Genomic DNA, 18,702 nt, shown 5'->3' on the forward strand with positions numbered 1-18,702 from the left:
TCACAGCTTTTATTTTGTAATACACCATTTTGGAGGAGTGTACAGAGGAGCTTATGCATGATGGATTTTCATCCTGGAGTTAAAATTGCACCAAACTTTGAAGAGTTGTCTGCTGTTAGTTTGTAGTCTCTCCTATTTTTCCTTGTTTGATTGTACGCACAGGAAAGTGTGGATTTGTTTAGGATTTTGGTTCTAACTTTCCAGCCATTTCACATGTTATTTTCTGATAACTTTCAGACAAGAGTCTGAGAAATTCTGTCTTGGAGACTGTTGTTTCTATTGGTAGAGAGATTACAATTGTATGCAAGTGTCGAACATATATTATTTCAAATCAATATAATGGATATATTTTGTTTTAAAAAGCATTGTAGGTCATGATTACCCCATAGTTAGATATGTAAATAAATGTGTTTGATTTGGTTTGCTACTCTGTTCTCTCTTTGGTGTAAGTAAAAAGTGAAGCTGGAATACTTGTTTTTCAGAGGTTACAGAGAAAATACATGGTGGTATTGAAATTTTTCTCACATGACCTTAACCTAGTGCATTTTTTAAGTCTGATTTTACTGTTCTGTGCAGCAGTATGGCTTTTCTCAGCCTCTCTCTTTTGTAGTCCCTAATAATTGCTTCTGCCACTATACTTAAGGAATTAATGAGCTAGCTTATCTTGTGCCAAATTTAAAATGTTGCTCTTTTACTACATGGATAACTAAAGTCTGAAAAAATCTTGAAGTTCTCCAGCTTGCAAATATGATCTGAAGGAAGGTTAGCTTAGGAGAGCTTGACTTTCTGTGAATGTGTAGCTTTCAGTCAGGTGGAGAGGGACTCGTTCAGTGAAATATTAACCACTTATGGAAATTTCATTGCTTTTTGCTACAGGGAGTTTTTTGGCRCACTGGATATATGTATGCCTTTATTTAGAAATGTGTGCATCTGAAGCAGGTGAAAGGTGTTTTTGAAATGCTTGATGCAAAGGGCCCACAGTTAAGCTAAAAAGGAATGGTTTGGGGAAACTTTAAGGCTTCCTTGTGCTTTTGTGCCCCARCCTTTACCAGTGGGTGTGGAGACACCTCAACCAAACCCCTCTCCCTGCTGTCTTAAACCAAGTTTCTGATATCTATATCCATGAGCACCAAAGCAGCCCAGAATCATAGCGATATAAGCAATGCAGCAGCAGCTTCCAGTTCATCCTAGCTGTTGAATGGTAGATTTTCTTTCATAATGACCTGGTTTTAAAAAAGAGTTTTGTCATTCTGCATAATTACATCTAAGATTAAATTCYTAATAGGAAATGTTAAATTATAAAAGAAGCGAATTAATGATCTTAGAGTTGGGCATCCATTTTCCTGTGCTAGCAAACTGTTACRTGTCTGCTGCGCATCAGTCCCAGGCTGTCAACGCAAGCTATGTGTGCTCAGTATGTGGCTTATAGAGCTATAGCTGCAATCATTGCTCCTAGAACAAGTCTCTGGACTTTTCATCCAAATGAATTTAAACACTGAAGTCTGAAGCGTGTGACTGTGGTCAGGCATCCTGAGATGAAGGGCAGACCAGTGATGTGCTAAGTTTTCTTTTACTCAGGCATAACTTGCTGTTCAGGGGGGCTCCATGAAGATGCTTGGGTGCTTGTTACTGGCGAGAGTATCTGATCTATTCTTGCTAGACATGTTCTTATTATAAGGCTAAAGAAGGAGAAGAATTACTGAGGATGTATGGTTTTRCAGAATAGCTGGATTGATAGAAATATTGCAGTAATCTCCTAACAGCCAGTTCCTGTGCATGTGAGGTTACAAATGAAGCAATTTTTCATCAGCATAGCTTTCTCCTGCTGTGGGATTCTCATATGCCCAATTTAATTGAAAAATGTATTTTCTTGAATAACTCTAACTAGGTGGGGATTCCACTCCTTTCATTGTTMTGCTCCTTGCTATTAAATCATCTATATGACAAATGACAAAGAAGCTATCAAAATAGGACATGTACCCCTTAATATATATTTTTGCTATACCTAATGAATGTGTCTCTAGAATACTCAGATAAGCCAGGTTACATTTGGCCTATCAAGTGCTGAAAMTACAGTTAATAAATAGCCCAAAAGTATTTTCTCTGAGGCAGATGCTGCGGAGTTCAGTTTTGGTGAATTCTGATTTAAATTARTACAAGTGAGTCAAATCTAAAATGCAATTCTGTGATGAGGAGAATCAGGTGCAGTAAATTAAAACTTAAATATATTTATATATATATATATTTGTAGATTATTTAATTTCCTAAGTAATAAAAATAGTTCCCTAGCTGCCTCAGAGCAGCTCAATACATGTCAAAAATTCGTGTGAGATTTGTACTTTGACCTTCAGAAATATTTTTAGAAAGTTATGAGTAACTGACTTTTTTCAGGTGTTGGAAATGGGAAGAGTTATAACTTCTAGTGTGATTCTGGATTTTACTGTGTATTATAAGGTCGGCAAGTAACTCTGATCATTTTTATCAGAATAGAAAATGAGACAATAAAATTTCATAGATTTTTTTTTTTTTTTTAGTTTAGGGCATTTGTAGGGCAGTTTCAGCTTTAAGACTAATAACCTGCTTATCTAGGATGAAAATTTATGTGGATTTTTCCCACCTTTCATAGGGCTGACAGAATAATAATGAATGTATAGTAATCTTTCAGAAAAGGCGATGGGAATTTGGAAAGGGGGGGTGTATGTTTTAATTTAGACTCTTCTACTTTGAAGTGTTTAGTGGTGTAATCACTTGGAGTTAAATATAGAGTTTAAATTTAAACTTCAGGATTTTAACTCAGTGCTCTGTGTGAATTGAAATGATGACATACGGTGTGTGATTACAGTATAAAGTAACAATTCAGTATTTTTCCCCAAGCATTTTTTAATATTTCTTTGCTTAGGTTGGTGCTAGCTTGTCATCATCTTCCTAAAGAGGAACTTACTGTCCTGAAGAAGTTGCACTTTTTCAATAGGCAGTGGACAGAACAGTGTGCTAACTTACAGCATCACCATCAGGACAGTTAGCTGAAGGGGGGGGGGGTTTAATGAAACGTGTGTGTGTGTGTGTGTATCTTTTTAACAATTTTTCCTATTGAATCAGAAACTGGAAATTTTATTGCTCAGTCTTACCTAAAATTTTGGCAATATTTCACACTAGTCCCTTTCCCCCAAACATCTGAGATCTGAATAAATTCTTACGCAAGGAGAACTATAAACATTTTGTCCCAGGCTTAGAACATGTCTCTTAAGTAATACAAACTTCAAGGTTTGAGGAAGTTAAGTATTTCATGAAGAACAGTTAGAGTTCTGTAGAGCAGAAGTGTTCTAGTTACATTGGACACCCGGTAAAGGAGAGAAAGTATTTTATGATTGGAAAGGGGAAAGAAGAGATGTCAGTATTAATTGCAGTAAAGAAAAAAATCTTTTAACTGCAGCTGACGACTAAATTATCTCTCTTTTGCTCCTGTGGTTTTACTGTTATGTAAATACTGTTTAATTCGAATCTTTTTTTCCACAATTAGCACTGTACTGGAGAGAGAGAAAATATATAGTATCCTTTCTGTTAAGAATCTATAATCTGTCCCCAGCAGCTCTAAGTGATAATTGACTCAGGTGAATGGTTTTCTTTGCTCCAAGATTATATACATTTTCACTTGTAACAGTCTCTTACAGTGCCATATTGRGGAGTTTTTTGCTTCTTCTCCTTTTATCTTACTAAACTTCATTTTGGATAGAACTTAGAGATCCTAAGGCTGAAAAAGTTCCTTTCAGTATACAAATAACTACATTTCATTCAGAATTTTTACCCAAAGGATTGACATAACATGGAAGTAGGATTTTTCAGCCTTATAATACAGAGCATTTGAGGCTGTGAATGATTAATTTTATTTCTGATACAATATTATTAATTTAACCAAATAATGAGGAGAGGATGAGAGAGAAAGAGAGAGAGTGGAGATGGAAAAAAAAAAAAAGCTTGAAACTTTGAAGAAAGGAAAAGAGAGGTCTTTCAATCTGTATTTAATAACTTTTTTTCAGTGATAACCCAGGCTTCTGGTTTTAGACTTGTTTTACCCCACAAGCTTCCTATAATACTCTCTGCTTTTGACTAAAGGGAAAATACAGTTATTAACTAGATGYCTGGCTGTTAAATATTAAATAAATTATATATCTGCACACATCTATAACCATATATTTATATTTAATTTTAGCTCATAACTAATGCATTTAGCTGTTAGATAGCTAAGAGTTTGTAATAATTATAGTACTCTTTCATTTAAGGTGAAGAATATCATAGCAGCTTTCTTGCAAAAGTAGGCAAGATTCCAAAACCCTGAGTTGTGTTTTATTGCAAGCTCTGTAAAAAATGGGAGATGGATAATACTAGTTCTTCCTTGATGATGTGTCTTTGAAATTCTCATGAACCTCTGCTCAAAGGTTTTTGAAATTCCATAGCCACGTACAAAACTAAATTTGCATTGAAGTCTGAAGTCCATCCCGGATGGAAAAAAAAAAACACCAAGGTCCTGTGGAATGTAATCGTTATATGGTAGTAAGCAAGCATGTAAGTGTGCTGCTGAATTGAGTCTTCCAATACYACCAGAATAATTTTTAGAACATAGTCCACCTGCAAAAGGAGAATCACACTGTATGTAAGTTGAACTTGTTTGTTTTCCTATAATGTAGATCAAATACTCTCTGCAAGGCAAATTCAACTGGAGACTATTAAATGCACCTGCTTACAGGGGAAGGAGGATTTGGGTCATTCTTATGGTATGGTTTGGGAAGCACTGAACTCCGCATATAATGAAAGAGCACAAGCAGCAAGGAATAGAAAATAAGTAAATGTGATGATAAAGTTATGATATTTTTCTATTTTTATGTATTAGAAGGATGATTGGTTTTAATATGGTGAAGTCTGCAAAGCTACTGCTGCTACTTACTCTTGTCCTAGTGGTGATATCTCTTAAGAAAATAAGAACTGTGAAATATGTTTTTCCATGGTTCTTGCTCTTTAAGTCTCAGCTCCACACTGAGAGAGACATACACACCATAAAAGCTTCAAAATTAGCATACCTGTGGTGTAAGAGCACAGGCTAACAATGAGATGAGAAAAAGCTTAGCTCTGATGAGGTGAATACAAATCTGAATGTTGCAAGTTGGGCTCCTTTCCAGTACTTCACAGTGATGATCTAGATGGTTCTTACATCACCATCTTCAAAGCATGCAGGCAATAAAGCCACTCTCACACCTTCCTACAGGCAGGTCACTTTTAATAAAGTTTTTATCCAAGTTGCTGTCCAAATTATATTTGACTTGCGCTGTAAAAATGAATTAGTTCAACACTGAATGCCACATAATTGTATTTTGTACCTTAATAATGTTATAATGATGACACTTAGTAGTATGTTACATTATACTCTTCTGTTACTTGATGCAGCAGAACATCTTAGAAATTGATTTTATAAAGTATATGTTTGAAATTAAGCAGAGCTTAACCCTTTCTGCTTAGATGCACAATTCATAGAATCGTAGAATGGTTGAGGTTGGAAGGGACCTCTGGAGATCATCTAGTCCAACCCCCCCCCCCCGCTCTAGCAGAGTCACCTAGAACATGTTAGACAGGATTGTGTCCAGGCAGGTTTTGAATATCTCCAAGGACAAAGACTCCACAACCTCTCTGGGCAACCTATTCCAGTGTTCTGTCACTCTCAAACGAAAGAAGTTCTTCCTCATATTCAGGTGGAACGTCTTGTGTTTGATTGTGCCTGCTGCCTCTTGTCATGTGGTTGGGCACCACTGAAAAGAGTCTGGCCCCATTCCCTTGATACCCTTGCTTAAGCTATTTGTAGACATTGATAAGATCCCCTCTCAGCCTTCTCTTCTCCAGGCTAAAGAGGCCCAGCTCTTGCTGCCCTTCCTCATAAGGGAATTGAATGAGATTAAATCTAAGCTCTCACTTACAATTTCCTCTGACTTGGGCAGGGTCTGGAGGAAATTCCCTGGGTATTTTTTGGCATATTCCTCAGAGGAAGAAGTATTATTTGCTGTAAAAAGTTGTATATCCTGTGGGTTTTATATACATAAGTGACTCAACCTACCTCCCTGACATTATAGAATTTACATTCATCATAGGTGTGGAAAACACTTTGAACCAAAAAAGTCACCTTTTTTAATATCCTTACCTGCTATACTAACACTTAGTATTCTGGAGTTTTCTACACAAACTCTTACTTACAATACATGTCAGTGAAAATGACTTATGCAGAAATACAGGGGCTTCCTGAATGTGAAAAAAAAAAATCTGTTTATTTGCATCAAGTTTGTAAAAGTGAAACTAATGTAACTATTGGTTAGAGGAATACTGTCATTTTATATATGATAWAAATTTWTATTTGTATATGTATGTGTGTGTATATATATATATGTGTGTGCATATATGTATATATATGAGCCCTAATATAGAGGCAGATATAAAGGAAAATAATATTTTTGTTTTGTTWAAAAAAAAAGAAAAAAAGCTTCATTCAACAAGACAAAGCAATTGGGGAGGCCTCATTTTTATATTTGCTGGTTTGGGGGGGGTGGTTGATCCATACAGCTGTCAAGATGTAGCCATTCAAATTTACTTAAAGCCTGATTACATTATATGAGTGCGACTCCTTTAGGCACATACTCCTGTTGGAGATCGTAAAACTACTCCATACTGATTTAGCCCATAAGATAGGCATACATCTGAAAGCAGCAGAGTTACTGTGTCTAACATGTTACTATTTTCCAGGTGCACTGTAAGAAACTGTTATGTAGATGTWCTTAGCAAAACTTAATTGTAACATAAAACATTTGCATGATTTAAATTATCTTCAAACTAGTATAAGCTAAGCTGTGTGTAAGTACAGATGAAGCAGTCACTGTGACTCAACTGCTCTGCAAGTTCTACTGTCAAGAAGAATGAGGAGGTTGCTGACACTTTGTCATTTTGAAAGCATATGCTCAAGAGCAACCACAACTTTGGGAAAAACATGTTGAGTTCAGACTGAATGGTGACTGATAAGATAATCACTGTGAGGCAATAAGACTGTCTGCRTTTGTAACAATTTATTTGAATTGATTCCCAAACCTATTTTGTTAAAACAAAGTTTATTGTATTCATGTAGATGTGGTTTTAGAAAGGGGATTTGGTRCTGGGATTAAACTACGGCATGTAATTTGATGGTGTTTTAACTAGTGTATAGAAGAGGTATTTGGGGTACATTTTGTTTCTTAATTGTGTATAAGATCTTTAAATTAAAGAAAAATATGCCATTGATTTATAGAACTTTTAAAAATTACAACTCCTAATTGTAAGKTTTTTTAAGTAAATTCAAAAATCCTGCACAGGCAATAGCAGATAGCAGAGTGTTTCATCTGGTAGATAGGCTCCTTAGAAAGAAAACACAACAAGCTTCTAAACTTAGATATTATAATTAGTTTTGGAAGTTTTWGATAACAAGCTACTACACTAAATAAAAATGATGTTTTGAAAGATAGCTAATGGATTGCTGGCATTCCAGAGCAGCAAGTAARGCTGTTCTATATTAAACTTCTGCCATTATAGCTGTGTCAATTAAGTATTGGGGTAAGCATGCCAATGTTGTATGCCAATATAAAGCAGATAGTTAGTTACAAAATAACATAGTTTTTGCCATTCTAAGACACTGTCACTTTGAATAGTGAATATTTGTCATAATGCCCATGGGCCGGGGGTACCGTAGATGAACCGCTCTTAACAATCAAAGGTCCACCAGAAGCTTTTGTAGCAGATTTTCCTTTTCTTCCTCTGCTCCTCCTTTGCTTTCTGCATCATAGTAGTCTGAAAGGTGTTTGTAGTGGTATTACTCTTCTGTCTGCTTTCCCAGACCTATTTCACTTCAATATTTCTGTGTTTTGTTCAGTAGTGATAAACTGTGGGGAAATGCCCRCAGTGAGACAAAAGATGAGTGAAAATTCCTTGGAAATGATGATCATGATAAATCTGAGAAATATTTTAGTAAAATCCTAGGATTGAGCTTCTTGTCCTGAGAACTAAAGGGTTTGGGTGCCTAAAGGAGGACTTGTTGCAAGCTGGGATGGGGAGGTTGTCCTGTGTGTAAGGTAACTGTGCATCCACACACCAAATTCAGAGCTGCTGAGAGATCTGTGGTCCAAACTGAATGTACATTGTTCCCAAGGTCATGCTTACTTTTGAACTCACGCTCTCAAAATGACARGAAGTTTAAACATCCTCCTTATTCTTCTTGATGGCAGCACTTGGAGCATGTTACAAGGAGATAATGAGCCAAGCAACAACAACAACAGAGGAGCAAGTCTATTATGGGAAAATTGTTGGAGGGTTTTTGGCCCATTGTTTTGGTATGAGATGAAATTTTGAAGAGCAGCCTAGAATCTATCTATTTTCAGCCCATTATAATGAAGACATTCACCRCACAAAGAAAACCCCTGAAATAGTTCTGAATTCACATGCCAGGCTCCAGCTGTACTTCTTGCCTATTTAGAGAATTGTCTTTTGCAGAGTGAGGGGATTGAATTGGMCATTCTGATAAGTGGAGGGAATACTCGATTGATGAGTACGATGAGGTTTTATGGCTTTCCATTAGTGTAACTGATGATTCAAGTAGCTAACGGAACTCTGACAAAATCTACCTTGAAAAATTGGTCTTGGAATTTGCCAGCTCGTATCAATAACCAGCAACCCTAGAGCAGACTTTTTAAGCAGTTCTCAGATTAGACCAATTATTTGCAAATCGTTTGCTTGGTGCAGACACAGATGCCTTGATCTGATGGGCTTGAGCCCAGTTTGTCAGCTAGGAGCTTGTAATGTCTCACTACAGTTCAGTTTCTGATTCATCACGTCAGATGGGCTGATTCACTTTGGCCATTGTTTCCCTGCTGTAAATGGATGCGATCATAATCTGCTCATTGTAATACGTGCCTGCCTCGCTCGAGCTATTGTGCGGGTCAGTTAATGTCGGTGTTGTGCACAGCAGCTGAGCAGGGAAACAAAGGGACCCGCGAGTCCTGGTGGCAGCATCCTCTGTTTGGTGGTATCGAGCATCTCTGTGTACGCGTCCTCCACGGCATTTAGTAATTTTGATATAGCCACGGCACCGTGATGTTAGTCTTGTGCCCCTCTCTGTCAGCCTGGTGGGCTCAGTCATGCCTGCCTCATGCTGCTTTCACCTTGCTCCCCACGGCACTTGCTTTTCTCCCCGGCGCCGTGCCGGCCCCAGGCTCTCCTCACCCTCGGGAGGACGGACCCTTTCTTCCTCCGTCCTTACGCAGCAGCGCTTGGCCCTTTCCAAGGGGTTGGAGCCATCCCTCAGGTAACRCTATGCATGACAAACAGGGTGAGGGTGGGCAGGGAAACCCTGGCAGTGGTGGGGGAGTGATCGACACAAGGGTATGGCATCCTCAGCACAGCTCCGTGCCACAGCCAATGCAGTTTGCTACAGACCACCACACAGTCCCCAGGGACCAGGAGGGATAGCAGGGAAGAGGGGAATTGCATCCTAAAACCCTTCTGGTTCCTCTGTCAGAAAGCCTTGCAGGTATCAAGATGCTTAGTGGTTCTGTGGCAATCACTTTCCTGTGATTTATAGTGACCTTTTATCATAATGTATTCAGATTTTTATCAAAAAAATTTTTTTTGATGGTATCATCTGTGACTACTTGCTAGGCAGCAGGCACTTCAGAAACCAGTCTTCTTACTCAGGCCACTAATACTCAGCTTCTTTTTGTGAAGTCTTGTCTTCCATACCTAATAAGAATTAACATCTGTAATGTGATACAATGTCTGTTCAGAATATTGAGTTGCTTTGGCTGTCTCTCTCCTCTGCTTGTAAGGAGACGCTTTAATTTGATAAAGGATTAATGAAAGTGTGCTGGGGAGAAAAAAAATTGAACTTGCCTCCCGTGGTAAAGATTTATTATGTATCTTATAATACAATTTTCAATAAAATGAACACAAAGGGAAAAACAATTCAGTGTTACATAGGCTTTCTATGCTGTCTCAATAAGTCATTTTAATGAACAAATTAAACAGCAGAATTGACTTTTCTATACATATTAACAGTGAAATTGGCTTACTGTCTACTAATGCAAGTACTGTTTAAACAGGAAAGGCTGGTTTTAGATGTCATTTGACAAGGTTGAAGACCTTTATATCGTACTGGCCTCAGGACTGGAGTAGTAATTTTTTGTTTGGTTTTGATGTCCTGGCTTCAGTGTAGTAGTAGGGCAGTATGGAGCCATGTTAACTTACCTCACTGGGAGATGATCTTTAAGAGACCTATTTCAGAGCAGAGCTGTATTTCAGCCTCATTGATGAAGGCAYTGAAGCAGAGCCAGCTCTAGTGTTTCTGAGTTGGGAGGATCCTCTCTGAGGGCCACTGCACAGGTGTCAGGTACTTTAACAGTGCTTTGCCATAGTGTTGGGTTGGGTGTTAGTGTGTGCGCTGCCRTAGGAAGCTCAGGAGGGAAATGAGACTCAAAGATGTTACTGAAGGTTAGAAGGTTTTGGTGGGACTGGACCTCTCTATCCTTGAAGTAAGAACTACCCTTCACAGGAACTAGGAAACGCCAAAGCTGGTAGGTTTGGAAACAGATTGTTTCTCACAGCTRATATAGGGAAATAACAGAGCTCCTACAGAGTGGCACGAAAGGCTTAGCAGCAGCGTGAGGTTTCCTGACCCTAAATTGCTGCAGGTTTCAGATGGAAGTATGATGCAGTGACAGTTAGTAGGTCATTAATGAAATGAAAAAAGAAGCCATTTTTCTGGCTGAAGAAAACTGAAGAATGAAAGCTTTTGTGTCATTGGCTGGTATGTGCTTGCRCACACACTTGTGGGTGTGCAAGCAGTTGCACTCAGTAGCATAATCTTTACAGGCTCGAGTCTAGGCTCACTGTAGCACTCTACAGAGCACTGTGAAGCCTGAGCACTAAGTACCTTGCCACATTATTAGCCATTTTTTGCTAGCTTCCTCATTGCAATTGCTTGCTTGCTTGAAGGTACCCTGGTGTGCCAAGTTCRCTCAAAGTTACATGCAGATAATGCATTGTCTGTACCAAGGAAAAATATCAGCAAAGAGGCAGCTCAAGAGTGGAGGAACTTCATTGTGAGGAGTTGCAATAATGAAGCACACAATCTCCTAGATTGTTTTTGACACTGAATTGGGCAGTATGTCCCACATACCTGATGAAGCTGAAAAAATGCCTTGTTCTAATGCAAGGAAAAAAAAAAGAAAGAAAGAAAAGAAATCCTATGTAATATTGCACAGCTTTAGGTCCTGGTTGCTTGCAAAATGCTTTGCAGAGAATTTAATGTAATATTTTATCTAGCTGTTACATTCAGCCTGTTGTACAAACCTGAATTTAGGTTGATACTACATATTTATATCATAGATGTTTATTGCCTAAGATTGTTGGAAAACAACTGCTTCAGTATTTTCAGCTAAGGTATATATATTAAGAGAGCAAATGTTTCTTCAAATTCTGTTTGTTATAGTAAGCCCATTTTCATCCAGTAAGTGCCATGGTGACTTAGTATTAAAGAGCAATGATGAGCTATGATATTCAGTATTTAAGAGGAACAGAAAAGAATAAAGACACTCCTTCCCGTGGGTTTCTTGCATATTGACGTACAGCAATATGTTGGGAATTGATTTGTGCTTCTTTTAAAAGTGGTTGTGAAAGCTCTAGGGACTCATAAAGCAAAGACCTGTAAGCTGTGGTGATATGTGGGTAGAAAACAGTATTGAATATTTCTGGTTGATATTTCAAAAAAAATGCTTTACTGCTTTAACAGTAGTGCTCATCACAGAATTTTGACTATCCTAAGCCTTCACATTTTTCTTTCTCATAAAAATAGAATGTCKTAATGGTAAATTTCTTCTATCATAGCACTGGAAAGGGGTCCTCAAAACCATAAGCTATTTTAGTTAGTTTCTGTGTTCATTTTCTTGCAGATGAATTGCTTCAAAAAGAACAAAACTACTCTGATGATGTTTTGGCCAATATGATCAGTGAACCCAGAATCAGCTATGGAAATGATGCTCTCATGCCTTCATTAACTGAAACTAAGACCACAGTTGAGCTTCTTCCAGTGGATGGAGAGTTCAGCCTAGATGACCTTCAGCCATGGCATCCCTTTGGTGTTGATTCTGTTCCAGCCAATACTGAAAATGAAGGTATGTACAGTCGGGGTAGAAACTCCAGATTATTCTAAATTGACTATTACGATTCCTTTTTCACTGAGTTCACTGAAAACTGTCATCTTTCTGATATAAGCAGGATAGAGGTCTCGAATGTAAGTTTAGAACTGGTCTGCCACATCTGCTGTATTTCTTTAATTAAACAGACCAGACTAAAATTTTGAATTTAGATACATAATAAATTTCAGTATTGAACTTACTTCTCTTTAGAAACAAAGCAAAATAAATTCTAACAAATATGGGTGAGAGTCCTGTAAAATACATGGTGATGAGTTAAGGGAGATAGGTTGGTAGATTTGTGCAAATGTAGAATGAGTGTTAATTAAGAAAGAGYTTAACTGCTGGCATGAAAAGGATTACAGAGCCAGTACAATCCCAGCATATGAGCTGTGTTTATTTTTGTTGTTGCCTGGAGTTGTGCTGCAGATATGTTCTTCTTACATACCTGCACTGCAACTGGGTAGTGAAAACTTTTGTCCTAAGGAATATTTTGCATTGCTTATAGAATAATTAACTGAAGAGATTGCATGATATTTTAATAAATTATATATAATCTGGAATTGGTAGTTCACTTAGATGCCTGAGCCAACTAATCAGGGACTTCAGTCATCTCTTGTGTTTGCTTTCCTGTATCAGTTCAACTCCACCATCATTACTGATAAGGTAATCACAAAAATGGAGGTTTATTGTAAGAAAGAAGGGGTAGTTTCACAAAGGCTGGAGGTACAGAAGTCTTGTTTCATGMAAATTTCTGTTTTGCAAATCAAGTGCCTTGTGGAACAGAAGAGCACAGATGTTAACGCCTTCCAGAAATCTTTTGAAACTACTGGCTTAGGTTATACCTGCTGTCAGAATGAATTTTGAGCACACTAGGCCATTCTCCATGACTTAGTACTCCCTTTTAGTCTCACTTTGACAGAGAGTTGAATGACTATGGGAGCTGGGCGCTTGGGAGACAAAACGTGGGACATGGATATAGATGTGGCCGTGAACTTGTCAGGCCCCATGTTGGTCCTGGGTGAAGTCAGTGGAGTAAAGACCAGTTCTGTGATTGAGCTGAGCCATACCCAGAGGTCAGAGAAGCCTGGGATAGGCTAAAGAAATGGCTAGAGACCTAATCAGGGGTCAACAAATCAGTGAAACGAGTGTGTACAAAATCTTAGGAGAAGATGAGAGACTAAGGAGAAGTGGGGCCAAAATGAAACAGCCGTAGAGTGAGGGACTGCAGGTAGGGCCCAACAGAAAGAGCAAAGTGGAGCAAACTTGGAAGACTGGCCAGCAGCACGAACTGGAAGGAGGTAGATGGTGACACGGACYGAGATGTATTTGGAGCCCAGCCACAGCCAAAGTGATGCACTGAGAGTTCGAGAGCAGCTAACTAGCTTGCATCAGATACTAGCGAGCAGTACAAGCTGCTGATCGGGCTGGCAGGCTGAATTTCAGTTTCCTGGGCATTCAGCTATGGCTGGCTATTAAGTGTCAAGGCATTCTGCCAGGAGCAGGCCACAGTCCCTTTGGTGGTGTCTCTCCTGCAGGAATCCTTCCATATGGCTCTCTGCAGCATTTACCATAGGTGGGGCCTACAGGGGATCTATTTCTTTACCCTATTCTATTTCTGTTTCTTTCTAAAGAATCCTATTCTAAAATCTACTTCTGTTTCTTTATGGGGGATCTATAGTGGAGGACTTTGAAGTTTATCCTTTCAACTTTCAAAATTTACTGATTTTAGTCACTAAGTTCAGAAGTTATTATTAGATGGACAGATCCATCCAGACATACACACAATACACAAGCCTGTTTTTTTCTTTGAGAAATTAAACTACACCCAGAATTTGATAGTGAAAGGTTCATACTTTAACGTGACACTGAACTCCCATAGCAAGTATGGGAGTGTGGTTGTCCTTTTAGAAAGTACAATAGAAAATAAGAAACAAAAGCTCTTCTGCCTTGGACAGCATACTGTTTAATTGTGAATCCTTGTTTATTTGTATGCATTACATTATTTATTGCAGCCCTTCTTAATGTTTACTGTGTGGACATTTTATAACTGGTCATGGAGCCTTAAAGGATTTATATAAATGTTTGTATGTGTGTGTGTATGTATATAAAAAATCAGGATTATTTTTGCCATGAAGTTACTTCAGGCAAATAGATCCATCAGAGGCTAGTCACTATTAATTTTCAAGTCCTGTGCAGTTAGAATATAAATTATTTGGTGACACAGACCTCTTCAAGTCTTCCGTGTTTCTACACTGTTTCTATTGTCATCTGTCCAAACCACAGTCATAAATAACATTTGTAAGTGTTGTTAATATAGTTGTATCYACAATACTTACTTTCTCTCTTTAGGTATCTTCCCTATTGTTACCTTTAACCATAGTATCAAAGGGGAATTTTACAGCCTCATCTTTTTCTTTCTATGTATGTCCAAGCTCTTTATTTCAGAAACTCAGGACTAAGCCTTTGTCTTCTATTCCCATGCCTGTTTTTTTCCGTGGCCGTAATCTAACCCTAGGCTTCATTTAAATTGCTTCCAAAAATTGCTGTCTCTCTTGTTACAATACGTTYTAAAAAGGAGGAAGAAGAAAATAATAAATTGACATATTTTTTTCTTTCTTTTTCTCCCTTCCTGCCCCTTTCCCTTAGGGTCTCTTTGCATAGTCTATTTTTCGTGCTGTAAATTCCCCTTATGTGGGCAGGGGTTTTTTTATCCTATGCAGTACTGAGCAAGTCATTATGGTTTCTTACTTGTAAGTAACAGTCAAAAAGGTGCAAGTTCAACAATCATACTATTCAGTGACTAATTGTTGCGGCATTAGTGATCGTCAGCATCTCTCTCTGCTGTAAGATGCTGAACATGCCAGTAAAGTTCAAAGAACTGAGGATCTCGGCTCCCRTTTATGTGAGTGAGAGTAGAGGATGCTCAGCACCGTCAAGAAAATCACAACAGGTTCAAAGTGAAGGGCCTGATACCTGGGGAATCTGCTGAGCAGTTGAAGCTCCAGCAGGGAAACCCTGACACTGCAGAAGTCCCTGGGAATTTTGCCAATGGTTTGCCTGAATTTAGTGATTTACCCTATATATTCTACCCTGCAGACAGAGTTAGCCTTTGTGACAAAGTATTTATTTTTTTCAAAAATAAAATTTTCATGAATGTGCAGTGCTGCCATTATGATGTGGCAAGCTATTTCCTTCAACGCTCTCCTTGGTCAGGTGAACATCATTTGGTTATCTTTACCTGTTTGTTTATATCTGTTTTTGAGCTTTTGGCTTCCAGTTTTTTATCTTTGAGAAGAAAAGCATTCATGCACATCCACATTCCTCTTTTTACATCCTGAGATGTATTTAGCATAAGATAGGAGATAGGATGTATACACTGCATGAAGCCTGCATAGTTGTGACATGGAAAAAGCAGGTATATACCAATTTTATTTCATGAGGCTATGTGGAAAATAGATTTGCAATCTTAATTCTGTGTACATGCTCRTTTGTGCCTACTTGCTTACAGATGGAAATATGTTCAAGAGAAATATGATGATTTTGGAGCATCGAAATGAATGCAGTTACATCTTTTTTGAGTTTTACTTATTCATAAATGCTACAAGAGATTTAAACTTCTCCCTTCTATGTCACTGTTRTGAGGCAATGTGGTCCAGTGAGCAAGGCAGTGAGGAAGGCCACCAACAAGATTTTCAGAGTTAACCCTTATTTGTGTGTACATCAATACAGGGACAAGAGCAAGCAGRTTTTAAAATGAAACTGAAGTTCAAAAAGTGGCTGCTCAGCACTCTCTAGAAATCAGGCCTCCTTTATATCATGCCGTCCATGGCATGCTGCACTGAGATACCCAGAATCGCTACTTGGTTTGAAAATCCATGGCTCTAAGCTTTTGTTCCCACTTTTTATCCTGCAACTGGTGTGTGACCTTGAGCAGATCACACCACTTTTGTTTCCTTCTCCCAGTTATGAAATGTGCCATTGATGTTTGCCTTCCTCCTGTGAAGCACTTTTAAAACTGTACGTGACAGAAATAATTACTCATTATTAATGCTTTCACCTAAGTCTATGAAGAGTGCGTTAGCCCTAGGTCAGGGCCATGCTGTATAACAGAAATTTCCCTCAGCTTTTTCTCCCTTCAGCTGCGCCTGTTCTTCTTGCTACTCATAAGCTGTTCTCAGTTCTCTGTAGCCTTTGGTGTAATCCTCTGCATGCCTCCCTGACTACGACAGGGTTACAAAATGCTAGCAAGAAGGATATAAAACCCTTCAGTGGTCTAGGAAATAGGTAGCATGGGGGTGACAGAGAAGGATGCTGCAGGRGCAGAACAGAAGGGTGGTTTAGGGGGTTTTGGTGCTTGTTTGTTGTTCTCTTCAGTTCTTTTCACTGAAAATTACTGCTGACCTATCTAAAGGTTGGTGCTGATAATTTTGGGAAACCTAGTGGAAGACTTTAAAAAAAAAATTGAAACTGTAGTTTTTAGTTAAGGATGGAAATTGGGTTTTGTATAGCACTGCATAAGGAAAGCAATTACATGGTCGGCTAGTGCCACTGTGAACTGCCGTGAAGGAAAGTGGTTTGATGGGTTGTCTCTGCAGCACCAGGCCAGCAAGCTCTGTGAAAATGCACTTCTGGAAACACAAGCAAGCCAGACTCATGGATGTGCCTTTAATCTATAGCTGCTATAAAGCTGGCGTGGTGCTTTCTCTCTGAGGCAGGAGCTATTACAGTCAGCTTCTGGGTACAAAGGATCAGGTGCGACATAGACTCTCACTTATATGCATAGCAGGTTGTTTGCCAGAACCATAGGAAGACCAAGAAAGTGACACAGGCTTCCTAAGGAGATAGTGAGGMCCCTTGCATCAGTCAGCAGTAATCATCAGGTTAGCGTGATTTTCTGATACAAAATGCAGTTTTCTTTGTGAAAATTGTGATTTTTGTCAATTTTCTATGTGACTGTGGCTCACCTACTGCTGATTTAGATGGTTTATGTTTGAATCTAGAAATTCAAATGAGCGAGAGTACCTTATCTAAAAATTCCATAATTCTGAGCTATGACATAATAATTTTATTTACCAAAATTCATTTTTCTGACACTGACACTTAGCAAAGAGTAAATAAAATAGACAAAAACACTGGAGCAAAAGAGAAGCAGGGGAAAAAGAAGGAGAAAGACTGAATATTTTAAGCTAGTAAGGTCTTTGTATGGTAATACAAGGGTTTTAAAACTATATATGACATCCAATTGGACTGGAAAGTTTTATTTCTCYTTTGCTCCTCTTTCAAAAATGGGAAGATGAATTTACTCTACAAATCAGAGCATACTGGAATGCAGTACTGATCGTATTTTTTAAATGTGCTGTACATCTTTCAAGTCTTACAGCTAGTGTTTGAAAAAATCTCTATTGCAAGGAAGTCAAGCTTTACTGGGTTTATAAGTCAACACTGATCAAGATTTGCTACAAGAACTCATCATGTCAGTTCTTGCTGCCAGTTCTAATCAGAAGGCTGGAATAGGTTTGCATGTAATGAGTGTAAGTTCACTCTATAGACAGAAATTCTTTGATCTCGATAGTTTAAACAGGAATTAGAATACGATACAAAATTGATGTATCAGCTGTGAAACTTTCCTTTTGAAGTTTTGCCCATCCCTTCCTTTTATTTCCAGAATTAACTGAAGGCAGATATCTTCAAGCTGTTGCTTTTTATAACTTTGTTTATGCAGTATATGTCTCCTGCACTGTACCAACAGAATAGCAGTTGACTCTCTCATTTTGGGGGGAATTGTTTATTTTTTGTTTGCTTTTTTTTCCTTTGTTGCACRTGCCCAGTTGAGCCAGTTGATGCCCGCCCAGCTGCAGACAGAGGACTCACCACACGACCAGGTATATAACTTGCATGGCTTTTATCTAACCTGTGTTTTCCCAGCATGCYTGTGATCTGCTTGAGCTGAAATGATCACCTTTTCTTTGGTATAACCCTCTGTTAAAATGTAATGCTATGTCRTGAACTAGAAGCTGATACTTCCGGAAGAGTTCCCCTACAAAACCCTGCCAAACCCGTGTGCGCTGTCTCTATCAAGGGCGTTCAGTACACGTACTTGCAGAAGAGAGTGGGACCCAGAGACCCAGAATCAACTCATCATCCCTTGTAGCAAAAATGTTCTCCCTCTGAATTCAGTGGTTATACAGAAACTTCCAGACAGTTATTCAACCCATCCTAACATAGTGCTGATTATTTGCCCCCCTGTGCAGGTACCTGTGTCTCCCCATAGATGGCAGAGGAACAGTAGATGACTGGCTTGGATTAAGCTGCAATCACTTAGAAAAAGTGAGGCAAATCCAATTGTTGGAGGTATTCAAGGACAGGATCTCTCTTTCAATACTCCATTTGGCCCAACTTTCCAAAGCAAAAAATCGCCCTTTTTTTTTTTTCTGGTTTCTTTGCTTTTTTTTTT

General features: G+C 38.5%; 1 protein-coding gene across 1 annotated transcript in view; it reads left to right on the forward strand.

Moving 5' to 3' along the window:
• APP (amyloid beta precursor protein) overlaps nt 1-18,702 on the forward strand; it is a 180,423-nt gene that overhangs the window by 140,688 nt on the left and 21,033 nt on the right. Inside the window, exons 12-13 of the mRNA XM_085297964.1 lie at nt 12,003-12,224; nt 18,077-18,130. Coding sequence (XP_085154090.1) covers nt 12,003-12,224; nt 18,077-18,130 — 276 coding nt within the window. The remainder of the gene's footprint in view (nt 1-12,002; nt 12,225-18,076; nt 18,131-18,702) is intronic.

The sequence above is a fragment of the Rhea americana genome, unplaced genomic scaffold (assembly GCF_003343005.1).
Source record: "Rhea americana isolate MKP2758 unplaced genomic scaffold, rheAme1 scaffold_133, whole genome shotgun sequence".
Classification (NCBI taxonomy): Eukaryota; Metazoa; Chordata; class Aves; order Rheiformes; family Rheidae; genus Rhea; species Rhea americana.